The sequence below is a fragment of the Acanthisitta chloris genome, unplaced genomic scaffold, assembly GCF_000695815.1.
Source record: "Acanthisitta chloris isolate BGI_N310 unplaced genomic scaffold, ASM69581v1 scaffold15936, whole genome shotgun sequence".
NCBI lineage: Eukaryota > Metazoa > Chordata > Aves > Passeriformes > Acanthisittidae > Acanthisitta > Acanthisitta chloris.
The window spans coordinates 31,142-47,923 of NW_008676612.1; the positions used below are offsets into that span (position 1 = coordinate 31,142).

The following is a 16,782-nucleotide window of genomic DNA, read 5'->3' on the forward strand; positions in this document are numbered from 1 at the left end:
AGTATTTGTTTGTAAAGATGACCTGAAATGGGGAAAAAGTGTGAAAATTAAATTTAGTCAAATTACAAATGTTTAGGAAATACTCTGATGTGGCTAGCCTAGAGTGCTTCCCATTTTCTCAAAAAAAAATCCAGTAAGAGAAGGACTTTATAGCTGTTTCAAGTTACACATTCACTGAAAACTGCAGGGGACATAACTGTTTGGGACAGTTTCTTTTAGATGCTTCTCCAGTGAGCAGATTTATTTTTCACTGCATCCTCAGCGATTCCAATTAATTTTACCATTACATGAATTAGAGCCTGATGCTTCCAAGCACCTCTGGAAGGTGTGACCAGCCATGCCACCTGGCTCAGCTGGGCTGCAGTGCCAGAGGGCCAGGGAAGTCCCTCTTGTGAGGAAGAGGTCCTTGCAGTGCATCCACCCCAAAAACAGCTCCAGGGAGTTCTTAGTTAAGTAACAACATTCAATAGTTCTAGGCAGCCCGAGTGGTTCAGATGTTTTTATATTTTTGTTGCCATTCTGTGTGTGGAATTGCAACAGAGGTGGGAATGGGTTCCTGTTTCTTTGGAAATCAGCCTTCGAGGCTGCACAGAGCTTTCTCAGGGACACGTCTGAGGGACAGTGTTAGCAAACTGCTGGACAAGTTAACTGGTTCAAGGAGAACTCATTCAGGAATTAAACCAAAATGGAACTGGTTAACTGAAATATTCTTGTCTTTGGGATTTTGACCTTTTGAAAAGGAAAGCAGCAATACCAAAACAAAGCTGAGAAGTCTCAAGGGAAGTGGGACATACACTTAGTGCTGTGAGAGCAGCAGGTGCTAGAAAACGCAGGAGTAAATCAGATCCTTGCTTACATTGTTAGTAGCTGCCCATATATCCTTGCTTACACTATTAGTACCATCCAGATAGCCAGTGCAGATACCTGCTCATGCCCCTGGAAGGGAGCTCAGAATGCTCATAGTGCCAGTGAAATCTTAGAGCTCCTGTTGCTCAAACTGAAGACCTTTATCCTGAGTAAGCACTAAAGAGAACAAATTGTACAGAGAAATCTGAGGAAAGAGCCCCCTCGCAAGGATGCAGGGACAGTCTCTTGCTGTCCAGGATGGTTCCCCCAGCAGCCATCACACCGGCCACGTCCTGGGGGTAGAACTCAGAGTAGGGCCATCCTGCTCCAGTCACAGCCTCCCTTTGCCCTCCCATGACACCCAAATGACTTGCTGCCCTTGTCAGTGATGGAGTGAAAAGTGACTACTACGGAGGTGATGACATGGTGAAATTTTCCTACAGTTCTACTCCGGTATCCCGGTGTGTGCGTACATCAGTGCTGGGCTACCTGTGAACCTCCCCATGCTTAGAAGTCTGTTGTACCAACCAGTTTTGACCTCTTTAAAAGGTAAGAGTTTATACATTAATATATTTATTTAAATATTGTTAATATTTACAGTGTCTGTTTCTGCTAAAAATCACATTACATGGCCTGTCAGAAAAAGGATGAAACACAAATACAGTGAGGTGACAGGAAGGGTGAGACATAAATCACAAAAGCAAAGGTGTCAGAATTTAGGCTTCCAGGCTACACTGCTCCTGCTCTCAGTCTACTGCACAAGTCCCCTAACCTCCCTTCATGGGAAACTATGCTAGTTTCCTACATGGAAAACTATCCTAATGGACATACAGTTAAATCCTAACCTGAATTAGTTTTAAGAAAATAAAAGTACCTACTGCTACGAATATCAACTACTTACTGTATATAGCGCCTTTAATCTGAAGATCTGAAAGTGCTTATAAATAATGAACTAACCCCCCCTGCGAGGTAGGTAAGTATTATTATCCCTATTTTACAGATGGGGAAACTGAGGCATTCGAGAGGCTAAGTGACTTGCCCAAGGTCACGGGTGAGTCAGTGGCAGAGCAAGGAGCAGAGCTCAGCTAACCCTGCTCCCTCCCGGCCCTGAGCACTGTGCATGCTTCCTCTGTGGGGACACATGGACAAACAGGTGAGTATTTACATATATACCAGTGGGTGAGTAATGTACAAATGCAGTTATCCAAATAATCTGAAGAGATTTGTCAGATAATTCCTTGTTTCTGAAACAATTTGTGTAGTCTCTGACCTGAGTACAAACACCTCCCGGCTTGACTTGATATTCTAAACCCTGGATATTATTTGTTGACTTTTTAAGTTGGTGGTGATCCACATCCCTGGAAGTGTTCAAGGCCAGGTTGGATGGGGCTTGGAGCAACCTGGTCTAGTGGCAGGTGTCCCTGCCCATGGTAGGGGGGTTGGAACAAGATGAACTTTAAGGTCCCTTCCAACCCAAACCATTCCATGATTCCCTGACCATTTGCAGGTGTGCTGCTTTAAAAAGCCAGGTGAAAATGACACCAGGATGGAAGGTGAGAAAAAGTATAACTTGAAGAGCAGGAACCTAAGAAAGGGCAAGTGGTTGAGATCTCAAATATTCCTAATTCCAAATTCCTTGCATATGTATATAGATTATTATTGAAACCCACAGAATAAAGGCCAGGCCTGTGTCAGCTGAAGCATAGCTGTGTGTCATGAACCCAAGCCAAGGAAAGGTTTAACTGCTCACAGGGAAAACTCAGTGCCCCACCAGCTCCTACCCTGGGCCTTGCACAGACAGGACAGGGGTTATTTACTGACTTTCACTAAAACATCTTTTCTTTTTGAGCAATTGGAAAATGGAAAAAATGCTGGTGAAATCTCAAATACTATGGCTGCAAGTGAATTAAAAAAACCCCAAACCAACCCAGGTTTTGCTTATCAAATGTATTTTTCACAAGATACTTTAATTTCCCTCCCCTGAAGCTCCTGTTTTAGCATAATAATAATTCACCAGCTGCTATGAAGTCTATTGCTACCAATGGGGATGCATAGATGCAATCAAAGAGAATTTTGCCTTTTGGGGGACCAATTTGATAGTTTTGCAAACTCCTGGACACATGTATTAATTACAGCCAAATCAAATATTTGTATTAAATTCCAAAGTCAGCTCAGACTCACTCATAGCTGGGAGCAAGGAAGGATCTGAGTCATGAAACAAACCCTGGGGGAGCCCCAGCCAAGCAGCCATGTGATGTATCTCCCCTCTTTACCCCTTCAGCACAATGTTTTTGAGGGGGTTTCGCAGACTGCATTATCCCTTGTGCCACTCCTGTGGCAGCTCCTACCCCTGTTCTTCTGGGAGCAGCAGGGGAAGGTGACTCCCAGTTTGCAGTGAAGAGACTTTTACATTTTTGGGAGCAGCACTGCAGAGTTAATTACATTAATTTTGTTGTTTGTACCTGTTAATGCAGTGCTGCATTTAAATGACACAACGTAATCCTCCCCAGCAGCAGTGTGCTTGTTCTCATGTGAAACTTAAAAGCCTTTCCGCTGTCCAAGGAGACAAACCCTACTTCTGGCCCAGCCTCAACCCAGTTGATGTAATCTGCGTAACTGTACTTGAATGGTTTTCATTCTTACTCCTTACACAGGAAATACCAAAAAGATTTCCTGGCCCCATGTCAAGTAGAGTTCATGTACTGCAGCGTGGTTAGCTGAAGCATCAAAAGATTCAAACCTTTTCCTTCATTCCCCTGCAGCAGCTCCTGCTAATGTTCACATTTGCAGAAATGTTCTCAGTTTGGTTTATTGACCTGTGGAGCTTTTGTTGTGAGCTGCTGAGAGACTGCAGCTCTCCTGTACTGCCTCCTAAAACAGGAGTGCTGGATTACCTCAGAATGATCAGCAAGCTGCTCCTGACTCTTGGATTTTGCAATCTCTTTGTGTAGCGCCAATGTCGGTTTGCTCAGCCTTCCATGAAGGAAGAGGAGATGCAGTTTTCAAAGACAACTCTAACCCTGCAATTAGTGTGAAAGCCTGAAATCTGTTGATACAAAAATGCCTTTCACTCTGCCTTAACTAACACATCCAGAGGCTTAAATATTTTGGGTTTTACACTGCCTGCTGGTAACAAGACTGGTGTCATCATAAGCAAGGAATACAGAAACATGTTTGAGTTTCTGCTCCTAGTTGCTGATTTTTCTTGACCCCAGAGCTGGCCTGGAGCCACAGTGTCCACCTTGAGGTCTGTACCAAAAACTTCCATGTTGTGTGTTGGCACCTGCAGCTCTGCCTCAGGAGATGGCTGCATCCTTCACATTTCACTCTGATGTGGGTGTGCTCCATTGGGACCCTTAGGTAATGCTCTACAGGTGCCCAGAGGAAAAACCCAACAAAGTGGCTTTCCTTCACAAGAGGAGGGAGCTAGATTTAAAACTTGGGCAGAGTATCCAGCTGCAAGTGTCCCAGCATTTGTCATCCCTCTCCTGTTGACCCTTCATGCTGCCACGAAAGCTTCTTGTGCCCCTTGCTGGTAAAATCTGACTTGTTCCTACGGCAAGTGCAGATTTTCCAGCATTATGCTTTTTCAAAGGCAATTCACAATACAGTTCATAGATGAGGTGACTTTCAGCAGCCACCCTTGGGAAATGCTGCAGCTCATGTAAACTCTCCTGCAAACAGAGCCCTGTGCCTGGCTGCATGAGGGCAGGAACAAAGCCATTCCTGAGCTCCTGGTCAGGACTTGCTTCCTCCAAGAAAGCAGCTGACTAACTTACCACCACTTCAGAGCTGTTATAAGTGCCAATCATCTGTGTTTCTTAGCAACACTGCAGAAGAAAGTTCAAGTATCACATTGTTAAGAAAAAAAAAACCAAAAAACTAAAAATCACTGTTAAGAATTCAACCATTTTGCCCTTGATGGAGTTGTCTTCTTCCCTCTCTGACTCTCCTTAGGACAAAAGCAGTGACAGTGCAAAGCCCTGTCCAGACACTGAGGATATAAAAGATACCACCTACTGCCACATTCCTTTTTGTTGCATCTTAGAAAAGGAACTGCAGAGCTGTTCCATGCTGCTGAAGAGCTTCAAGCTGCTATTGCTTAGGCTGCTTTTCAGAAATGCAGCTCAGAGGCCCAGGGAAGATGATCTCTCTTAGCACTTGCCAGATACCAAGAGGATGGTTTTCTCCCTGAAGCCTCACATCCGTCAGAGAGGCAGCAAAAAGTGAATGCAGCAGTGGGTAAGATTAGGGATTGCAAAATAAGGGCAAGGCCTGGAGCTGGGGTTTGGTTCAGCCTATGCGAAACTACACTAAGGGTTGTATCTCAAGCAGCCATGGCTGGTTGGGGGTCAGTTCATCTATGCAGAAGTTGGTAGCAAGGCCAGGTGCTGGCTCCTACTGTCAGCCTCACTGGAAAGTCTTTCTGCTCTCTACAAGGGGAATTAGGTAAATAAGAAAATCATACCATGTTCCAGCTGGATGATCAAAGGGGTCTCATATTCCAAAACAATTTACAATATTAATGTAGTGACCTGAAAACCCACACACAACCAAAAGAATCACAAGTCATATTGCTTAAAGAAAACAAAATGCCAGTTCCAAGTTGAAACCTTTTCAAAAAAGATTTTAAGTGTGATTCTCAGCCTCCTGCTCACCAGCTGGTTGTGTTGATGAGGAAAACTGAGCAGGGAGCAGAGCTGATGGTACTGGATAGCAGTGGTGAAACCCAGCTGTGGTGGGATGATGATGGGAGCACTGGAGAAATCCTTTCCTCGGCCACCAGCATGCCTGAAATCTGTGGGGTTTGAAGACTAAGACTGCATCCAAAGGGATTCCTGTGGTTTATAGTGACCTTACAAACAGTGAAACCTTTTGTTTAGTATTAGCGAGTGTAAAAAAGTAAATTTAAAAAGGTGCAGATGGCTATAAAATAGGCTATAACATAAGCAGGTTTACTCTTTTTTTTTCACCTGTGGGCAGAAAGGAAACAGTAATGCTGAATCAGATGGGAGCAAACAATTACCAATACTTGGCTAAGTTTTCCAACGAGTTTTAGAGCCGAGTGGTGACGTGATCCTCCTGCCCATCTTTCCACTGGTTTATAAACAAGTCACAGGCCTCTCCCCATGAATCAAACACATCCTCTGACGAGTCTATAAGTTTGGAATTAGAGGAACAAATACTGGAAGCACAGTGAAGGGAGCTGGTACAAACCACAGGGCGCTCCTTGCTCTGTCCTGTAAGTCTTGTGTTCCCACTGTAGGCCACCTCATTGAGGTTAATTTCACTTTTGGAACAATTCTCTTCTCTCTCTCTGTCAATCTGAGAATATTTAATGTCTTTCCACATGTAGTGTGGCTGAATAATTCCATCTGAAATAGTGTACATGGGTTCTGAATTGGGTTCAGGTACGTGTCCATTCATCTTGGAGAAGAGTAGGCCCAGTCTCTTGAAGGACTCCTTCTTGGAGCTGGAGAGTCTCTGAACTCTGTTTCCGTTTCGGACAAATGAGCGCTTACTGATCCCGTTGCTTTTTGGCTTCTCTTCCACCATATCAATCCCAGACATGGTTTTAATTAGAGCAGATACATTGAAGTCCTTTTTTTTGTTGGCTACATTGAAAGACACGCTCTTGGCTCTGGCTTTTTCTCCAGCACCATCCTCATTTGTTTCATCCTTTTGGGACACCTCAGTGCTGCTGGTTGAATAACTTCTCCTCTGGGGCTTTCTATTTCCTAAGAGGTCAAGAACTTCATAGCGAAAACTTGAGATGTCCTGCTTTAATTCCTAGGGGAAGAGGAGAAACAAATTGCTCTCAGCAGCTTTAGCTGACATGAATGAATGATCACATTCCCTTGGCACAGCTGTTTAGTTGTGCCAATGGCTGATACCAAACACACTTATAAGAAAACCACATACATATTCAGTGACTTGTATAATAATGTCTTGGTAATCCTGAGGACAGGAAACCTCACAAGGTCTTTGTCTCAAAAGGCTGGGGGATTGGTCCTATTGATCAACCCCTCTGCCCACTCCCCACCCCAAAAATCAAAGTCAAATAAGTCAGTTATAGAAGAGAGAAATATGGCAGGAATCCTGTTTAGCTGATAGCCCAAGTTTAACTTTGGGCTACCAGTAGCCAACAAAGTTTGTCAGTAGCCAGTTTGTCAGTTTGTCAGTAGCCAACAAAGTTTAACTTTGTTGGTGAGTGTTCATAATATCCATTAATCCCAACTCATTCTTTGACTCTCTCTGTGTTAGGATTAGGAATGTGATGTTGACTCAAATCACATACTTAATTCCTATCCTTTTCCAAAGCTTTTGTTTACATAACATATTGTATATTAAAATTTGGGAAGTGATCATATGAGAAGACACTCAAATAATGCTATTCTCTGCTCAAAAAAACCCCACATGCCGATCAGATATATTCCCACCTCCAGTCATAGTCCTATTTCCACACGTTACAAATCCTCTTAACAAGTTAGTGCAAACTCTGTAAGTGGCTATTTGAATTAATATAATAATTTATTGAGGAATAATAAATTACCTTGAAATTTTCTTCAGTTAAACCTTCATTGGTTTTGGAAGTTCTTATCATTGCTGCGACGTATCTTTTCACAAGATTTCTTATCACTTCCTGGAATAGGAAACAATCCAAGTGATTCAACTGCTGGCTCAGCCCAAACCCTGTTCTTACTGCATCTCCCTGAGCTCTTACTGACCACAGCTGTCCTGACTGCTGGCTAAAACCAGAATCACTCACAATTAGAAACAGAATTCTTCCTCTTAAAGCAAGCAAACCTTGGGAAAGGGTGATATGCCTTCCATCTTGGATGCTCAATTGTTAACTACAGGTAAAGCAGATATTTTGTACTGGGTTTGTATATGTAAAAGTTGTTCAGAAAAAAATCTTGATGTTCTTAGATGTCCTCAAGCCATTTAATCTCAGCTGCTGAGAATTTTTATGAGTACCAATCCCATGTGTATATGCTGAGTATCCTGATGGGCTAAATTTGGTATTTGAAGATGTTTATCGAGTATTTGAAAGACAAGGAGGATATGTTGGCAACAAATAACATGAAGAGCAGCCAGGAACCCACAGGGCAATGGACACTGACCTCAAACCATGTCTGCCAGATGCCTGGGTGTTTCCTAAAGGCAGGTCAGAAACTCCTTTCAAGGCAGCTGCAGTGTCTGCAGGCAGAGCTGAAAGGACCAAATCACATCCCCAGTGATTTCTCCACGGGGTCTCACTCTCTGTGTTACCTGGACTGTTTGCCTCACTCCATATTTTAGTCAGATGAGCTCCATTTTACTCTGTCCATGTACCTCCTTGATGGCTTTACAAAAGCAAACTGGTACTTTGAGCTTGGACATTTATCCATGCCAGCCAACATACACTGAGATTGTATGTGTATGTTCTGCATACAGAAGAGACTACTCCAAACCTGCCCCTCATTTCCCCCATGTCACAAACAAGGATAACAAGTCTGAGCAACACCAAGCATGAAGCTGGTCTCTGCACCAAGGTTTTGCTGGGAGGTTTTTAAGAGATCCCACTGTTGGTACCCGTAAGCTGTGCTGTGAAGTCAGAAAGTACCATATGTCGGTTGTCAAAGGTAACTAATTATGTTAACCATCAACTTCAGATAAAAGTACTCTTCAAAAAGCAGGAGATGTCTTAACTAAGACAAATTACTAATGGCTTTTGGCAGTAGAGCCTGACGTACCACCTAACAGTCTGGAGAATTTTTTCCTTCCAGCATGCTGGCATAATACATCCCACTGAATTCAAGGATTGAAGCTGGTGTTTTCAATAAAGTTTCATCTTTTTGTAGGTTGACTTTAATGAGTACTTGATGACAGGCAGGCTGAGAATAAACAAAATCAGCAAGATTCAACAAAGGAACCATTCCTCCTTCCTGAGCTGTCCAAAACAAAAAAACATCCCAAGCGCTCTTTGAGGTAGGGATGCTTGACAAAAAAGAGCAGGAGAGGAACAATTCAAGAGTGTAAAAATGCTGCAGGAACAGTTTTAATCAGGATGGCATGACAGCCTGATGGCAACAGGGATGTCATCTTCACTTCAGCAGCCAGACTGATACCTGCAAGTTTTCCACTGCTACAGAGGGAGTGAAAGGCAAGGAGAGATTTACTGAACCATCCACCTCCAATGAGGAAATGTTTTAAATCCATGAGAAGCAAAATCCTCTTAGAGGACCTCTACTTATCAAAATATGATCTAGAAGCAAGCAAGAATCAAAGTATTGGAAAATGAGCAAGGGAAAAAAGAAAGAGCAAGCAAAAACTTTTATGTGCTCAAAAGTTTACCTGGTAATGTTGATTCTGAATCAGGTTGTCAGCATGCCGTTCCTGGAAAGAGAAAGGTACAGGTGTGTTACCTGTTTGGTTCTGTCTTTAGAGCTCCTGTTGGCTCTTAGCAAGTTATGATCCAGCAACCATCTGCTGAGCAGAGACCCCTTAACATGCACAACACCCTCAAAAAATGAAGTACAAACCCATGAAAGCCTTACTGTGAACGTTTTGAGGTTTTCATGCCTCTTCTGTTCGTTGTCAGAGTCGTCACCGGGGCACAGCTGATTGTGGATCCACTTGCAAAGGTACCAGACTGACTTGGGACTGGGGACAATATTAAATGGAGGGGGCAGAGTGGCACCTTCATCGAAGTAACTCATCCAGAGCTTCGTCCGTGCAAACTTCCATTCAATATCTGCATGGTCCTATGAGAGAAGGAGAGAGACCATCAACAGCTTCAGGCAGGTTTGCCTGGAGCAAATGCCCACGGCTGGAGGTGATGTGTGAGCAATAAAGGGTTTCTCCAGCTGCAGGCAAAGCAGTATTGCTTCTTCCATCTCCCTCACTGGGGGTGTGCTTCAAAAATTGGTGTGAAATGTAGCTACAGTGTAAAAATACCAACCACTGAGAAATGAGAGGATAGCAATATCCAGCAAAGAGAATTCCATATGCTAAAGCCCAGCTTTGTCCTTAAGAGGCTATGCTTATCAGTTCGCCAATACAAGAAGCAAGAAAGCACATTTTGCTTTTTGCTAGCACCTTTATTATCACAAACTGTTGTTTTTCATGTCTAACTCCAATGAATTCTCGTCTTCTTCCCTGGAAAAAGATCTTTCATAGTGGTTTTTGATTTGTTTTTTATAACATCCATTAATTCTGCTCTTATAAGGAAGTGACACATTTTATGCATGCTGTATTTTACATCTTGCCTCTGCATTATCCTTACAGAAGCCAGGAGACATTTTACTGTTAGGTTGGTGAGGTTTTTACTTTTATATTATCACCATGATAGCTTGCTGTGCTCTAGTGTTTTTCATCCCAACAACGTGAAGTTGGGAAGTTAATAGCATCATTTTACAGCTGCACAGGTAGACAGGGTCCATTCAGTCCCCAGGAAAGGAATGGTAAGTGTATGGAAGACCCTGACCTAACAGACTTCAAAATGGTGCTCTCCAAATCAAGCCATCTGCAGTCTAGTCCATGGAGCCAACGGGCTCAACTGCATATTCCCTCCAACATCAAGGCAGAGGCAGCTACCTACAGCCAGGACTCAGAGAGACGCTGCAGCGATTCAAAACAGATCTCATGCTGGTTTGTGCCAGTTTTAACCTTTAAAAATTCCACTCTTTTGTATGTTCTTCAGAAATTCTGACATTAGACAGAAAAGGAAGAAAAATAACTTGAAGCCTTCAAGCCAAGCAGTGCTGAACATAGCTTACAACCGAACACCGATTTGAAGTGGTAAATGTGTGTATTGTTGCCCCTGCAGAGTACAGTGCTAAGCTGATTGTTGTGACATTTTAACTGTTCAGCATTTATGTGAACAGTATCTGACATGAGATTAAACCAAAGCTGTGATGATTCAGGCTAAGTAACAGCACAAGGTGGGAGAAAAGGACAATGCGGGATTTTAATTTTCCAAGGAGATTTCAGCAAGGTTGGAACAAGCAGCTTATTGAGTAAGGGATGCTGGGCTGCAGCTCTTGGAGGCAAGCAGTGAAGTGTAGGACAGGGAGTTTAATAAAATATGGCTGAATATCATGCCCAAAAAATGACTACACTGGCTTTCTGGCTATGCTCCAGCGCTCTGACATGGGTAAAATATGCTCACATTTTGACAGTGAGGTGCAGCTCAACTCCATTTTAGTAGTGTATTCAAATTATGTGCAGCTCTTGATTTCAAACAACTGTCTCAGCAGCCCAGGAGCACATTAGTCTCTGCAGATGGTCTGAATCAGCCCAGAACACGACTGTTACAAAAAGAGCTGTTTGCAACCCACAGGTAGACTCAGCCTGACATGCCCCTTTTTCCTCATACACTATCAGAGCTCATAAACAGGGAAATTGCAGCATTACCATGAAGTATCAGAAGTTGATGCTGGTGGAAATGAAGTTAGTAAAAAATGCAGTTTGCAGAAGCAGAAATTGAAAAACAAATGAACAAACAAACAAAAAGCTTCCTGCTCATTTTGTCTTCATTCGTCTCTACCTGCAGGCTGCACTCAGCTCAACAGAGCTCAGGCTGATGAGCAAGAACTACAAACACTTGGCAGCACTGACCGCTATATGGGGCAGCTGGAGAGTTTAGGGCAAAAGGCAGTAACTGAAAGACTGTTATCTCGGATAGAGACATATATTTTAAGTTCTTTGTCAATACAGAAGCAGGAGTGAATGTCCTATTGAAGAATCAAAGGGATAAGGTAGTTTGGAGAAGGTCATAAATCCACCCTGCCCTTCTACAAAGGTCCATCAAAGGTCTAGTGTCAGTGGGGGTGGGATCAGGTGTGGTGACTTGGCAGCAGTTCCCTTCAGCACATTATAAAAGAGCATGGCCTGGACAGAGGCAATTTGGCAGTGGATGTTGGATGCTGTTTGAAGTGGAAGGTAAGGCAAATGTCTAGCTTGGGGGTTGCAGATTTGTTTCTGGGAAAAGAATAAAGAAAAAGGCTGAAAAAGCTTTCCTGCACAGAGCATTTTCTTTTTGTTCTTTCATTTAAAAATAGCTGAAGGGAACACTTCATCCCCGGCAATGTTCAAGGCCAGGCTGGATAGAGCCCTGAGCAACCTGCTCTAATGGAAGACATCCCTGTCCATGGCAGGGGGGTTGAAACAAGGTCCCTTCCAACCCAAACCATTCTAGGATTCTCTGACTATATGGGCTTGGCTCAGGGCTGAGTGCTATGAAACTTAACATCAATTTCTCCTTGAATGAGTTTTGTGCTGGTCCAAACAAATCCCTGTTGATCTGAGTGTATCTGTGGCTTCAGCCCCACCTGTATTTCTTCTTGTGCTGTCTCAGTCAACAAGTGCACTATAACCTCTCTTAAAAGACAGGCCAGACCCTCTGTACAAATCTCAAAGTATCTTTTCTTTCTCTCTCTGTTCTGCTGCTGCAAATTCCCCAGGGCTTACAAACTCAGCCTTGTCTCAATTATTCACCTTGATGTTTTGAGAACCTGAGCAAATCAGATGAGAGCTCCTGGCAGCAGTTGTGTGTCGGAAATATATAGCAAAGAGACACTTCAGTTTACTGAGAATGTCTTTGTGTGCCAGGAAACCACCATTTTCTTGGTTAGAACTCTCCTCAGTGCAATAAGCAGTAAAATCTGCACACAAAACTACAGCTCCCCTAATTCTCCTCTCTGTGCTGAGTACTGAGAGAACTTCAGCATCCATTCCATGCCCAATTCAAAGCTGAAGGACTTGTGAGTTAGAGCTAGTACATCAGTCATTGCATTGGCTATGAATGTGACCCCACCAGATGTGCCCCAGGTTTGGGGTGTGTCTCCCTGGACACTGTAGGTCCCTGGGCAAGGTGTATGTTTTCGGAGCTGCCAGAGTCTGAGCAATGAGGACAGAATCCTCACAGAACTGTGCTGTCTCATACAGTGTTCTTATATGATGACTGTTTGGTAACATCTATAATAAGCTAAAAAAAACACATTCACTAGCTTTGCAAATGTGACCTTGTTGCATTACAAATTTTAATCCAAGTTTGGATTTCACTGTCTTCTCTTTGAGAGCTTCTGTCTCTCTTGCCCTTGTTCTTGTCACCATTTTCTTTCAAGCACTGTTCAGCATTTCAGCTATCAAACACTCTACTTCTTAAGAGGGCCAAGCCCTCAAGCTCAAAGAACACATGAACTCAAAGAAACCAGCACTCAGCTCCGCTGTGAGAAAAAAAACTGTCTCACTTCCTATCACAATGTGAATGTGTCATCCTGGCCACATAATCCTCTTGCAAATCTCTGCCATTTGAAGTGAGAATTAATCTCCCACGAAGATTTCCCTGTGGGATCGCTGAAGCCATCTTACTGTAGCAGTTGCAAATATTTTCTAATTCAGTCAAAGTGATGTATTCACAGATGTGCCAGATTTTAAATGATTACCTGCTACACTAATTATCCAGGATAATTCAAGCATTAATCTCCATCTTTATCTCTGTGTAGAAAATGTGTTGTTTACAGTTAGTGAGATGTTTTCTATTAAGATTTCCATCACCCTCTCCTTGTTGGGGCATACAGTTTAGATCATACTTTGCCAAATAACAGGCAGCTTCCCAGTGGGTGCTGACCCAGACAGCACAGAGCCAGCAGTGGAAGGTTATGTCAGCTCTCCAAGTTCCTCAGCCTATCCATGAATTTAGCATTTTGGCTCCCTCCTAGCTGGGAAGCTGGTGGAGGAAGACACTGTTACTTTTACCTCAGCACAGGGCTGTCTCATGGTAAGACTGTGGCAAATTGAGGCATAGGAACCCAATCTCCTGACTCTTGAGTTAGTATCCCTGGAACATCGGGATAGACCTGAATTTAAGTTAGCTCAGGGCTGACAGGCTGAAATGGATTCTGGCAATCCAATGGAGTCTGGAAGTGTCCCTGCACTCTGTTGTGGCACACTGTGGTTCACTCTGGATCAGACTGGTGCAGAGCCATGTTACAAACACTCCGCTCTTAGGGCAGAGTTAAATTAGGTGTCAGGAGAAAATCCCTCCCTGCAAGGGTGGTGAGGCACTGGCACAGGCTGCCCAGAGAAGCTGTGGCTGCCCCATTCCTGGAAGTATTCAAGGTCAGGCTGGACAGGGCTTGGAGCAACCTGGTCTGGTTGAATGAGTCCCTGCCCATGGCAGAGGGTTGATCTAGATGATGTTTAAGGTCCCTTCCAACCCAAACCATTCTGTGATTTTATGGTTCTATGAAACCTAATGCTGAGCTGATGTAACACTCAGCAGCCAGCCATGCTGAGATCCTCAAACTTTTCCACTTTAAACAATCACAGGATGATCAGTTACTTCAGCTCCTCCATGCTACACAGAGGAGCATAAGGCCTTCTGCCCCTTTCTCTGAGAACTCTATTCCTGGGATGCAAATCCTCCCCACGCCCACTTGGAAGGAATAATATATAAAGATCTCTAGTGCTGTTCTAGCTGGCACAAAAAGGGCTGTGTGTGCCTTTCTTGTGTTTTATTACACAACAGTCAGTGGGCTAAGCTGGAAATCAGGCTGCTGCCTGTCAGATGCAGATATAGATGGCTGTGACAATGCCCTCAGGACCAGGCTGTCTGGCCGTGGCTGAGCGCCTCTGTAGGAGGGATGGGAAGCTTTCCAGTTGTGCCAGGAATGCTGGCAGAAGCTAGTGTGATTTCTGCAGCAGGAGCAGCAGGATTGTTCTCTGCTGCTGTCCCATCCCAGGAAGTGCCACCAGCAGCCCCACAAGATTAGGATGTGCCCAAGCTGTAGTACTTTTGCCTGGGAAGGAAGAAGTAAATGTAACATTCACCTTGCAGGCTATTGAGTACAGGAAGCTGGTTGCCTGAGAGGCACAGCAACTTCAAAGGTGCTTTTTGCTGTGTAATTAGCTGTGCTGCAAAGCATAGGAGAAGTCATTAGACTCTATTTAATATCTTTCTCACTCACATGCCTCTTTTTTGCTCTTTGCTAAACCCAGAGCAGGAAACAGCACAGAAAATGTATAAGTACTGGCTTTCAAACAGGCTAGCACCAGAAATATGCCCTTGTGTGTTCTGAACAGAGAGCATTGCAGAAAGAGGGTCAGGAGAAAGTTCGTCTTCACAGAACACAGCACAGACAACTCTTGTGCAGTTTCAAAGCTGTTAATTTTGTAATATGTGCTGGGCAAACTGGTAATAGTATCAGCAGAGCTTGGGGGTTTCGTGACAAGCTCAGAGAAGCAAGCAGCAAAAATGTAAGCAGGCTGTTTGACGTAAATGATCACTAACAATTTTCAAAGAAAAATATGTCATAGAAAGAAAAAGCCTATGAAAAAAAAACAGGGAGCTACAAAGGCAATTAATGCGTAGGTAATTCAGCTGCAGCTGGTAACAACTGACTTTGCTTTCAAAGCTGGGGATGACATACTGAAGGGTAAGAACTTAATAGGATCAATCTCAAAAATAATACAAGAAAAATTTCTAAAGGAGGACAATCTAGCATTAGAAAAAGCAATTAGAACAGGTGTGGAATGAGACAGCTAAAGAGGAGATGAAAGTACTGACTAGGGCAACATCACAGGCTGCACTGGGCAAAGTCCTGAGCAGCAGCAACGAGGGCAGCTGCAGTGGCCCCATGCCAGCCACGCACAGCTCTGAGTAGGAGCTGTGGTAGTGCCCTGGGGACAACAAGCCCATGGCAGAGATAAACCAGCACAAAAAAAGCGAAGGAACGTCTGTATGTGAGGGAAAACATGCCCGGAGCACCCCAGGCACCAGCAAGGCAGGTGGATAGAAAGGGAGAGCAGCTCTAACAGGGATGCAGGAGTTATTTGGCTCCAGCACAGGAAAGGAAAAGGACATCCATGGAGCACAGGCAGGTTCTGAAGAAATACTCATAAATAAATAACAGCACTGGGATACAGGGAAAGTGAATTTTTGGACAGGATACAGGTAAAGACCTGACTTCAGACAAGAGCTATCCTTATGTGGCAAAAGGCAGAAGGCAGCAAGGCTCTTAGGTGAGGAAATCAAACAGAGCATAAGGGAGGAAAAAAAAACCCCAAATCTAAATTTTTACACAGCAGATAAGCCACCATTGGGACTGTGAGCCTTAAAAACGTGAAAGCTGGGTGAAGATCCCACTCATGGCAGAGCCCATGAAAGAACATGCTGTAATGGAGGAAGTCAGGAAAAGTTTCCTTAATTTTGCAGTGTCTGAGGTCCACCACTTGGGAATGGCCATTTCAGTGTCAACAAGACACACAGCACAGTGATGACATTTTACAATAAAATGGATAAACGACTCCGTCTTTGGAGCATAGCCAAAGAGGCTCAGAAATTATGGAAAGTGGGTAGGTTACTGTTTGCAATGGAAAAGAAAACCACTAGTGACTTCTGAATACACCAGGTCAAGTAGAGAGCATGGGCATTCCCTCCTGGCTGACAGCACAGCAGACCTGTCAGATGAGCTGTAGCACTGGCCATCCCTGTGCCAAACAGGCCTCCACACTGTGAGGAAGTGAGCTGATTTTCCCTGCCTGGGGAAATCAGTTTGTTTGCACTTGGAAAATGCATGCTTTAGCATCTCTGCTATTTTTATCTTCCATGTGCAGAATATATTCATAATTAGGTTTTTTTTATTATAGTTTGCAATGTGCTACATTCTGCAATGTATTTAGGTTACGTAGATATCAATTACCTTTCATCTCCCACCAGCAACTTGGATGGAAACAACGATAGTTAATGAGAAGGCCAGGGGATATTATATTTGAGAGAAAACAGAGAACTGGGGATTGTGCTGGTTTTAGTGCAGTTAAATTATGTGAACTGACTCCTTTTTGTTACTTCAGTCATATTCCAGCAAAGTTCAGGTTTTATTTTAATAGTCAAATAAATCGGAGCAGTAGGAAGGTCATGCAGACAAATAGTTCTCTAAAAAGCCTCAG

At 43.6% G+C, this 16,782-nt stretch overlaps 1 protein-coding gene across 1 annotated transcript in view; it reads right to left on the reverse strand.

The window, feature by feature from the left end:
• Positions 1–5,901: 5,901 nt before the first annotated feature.
• TRPC5 (transient receptor potential cation channel, subfamily C, member 5) overlaps positions 5,902–16,782 on the reverse strand; it is a 65,399-nt gene continuing 54,518 nt past the window's right edge. Inside the window, exons 7-10 of the mRNA XM_009076208.1 lie at positions 9,387–9,593; positions 9,184–9,225; positions 7,400–7,489; positions 5,902–6,636 (exon numbers count right to left, since the gene is read on the reverse strand). Coding sequence (XP_009074456.1) covers positions 5,902–6,636; positions 7,400–7,489; positions 9,184–9,225; positions 9,387–9,593 — 1,074 coding nt within the window. The remainder of the gene's footprint in view (positions 6,637–7,399; positions 7,490–9,183; positions 9,226–9,386; positions 9,594–16,782) is intronic.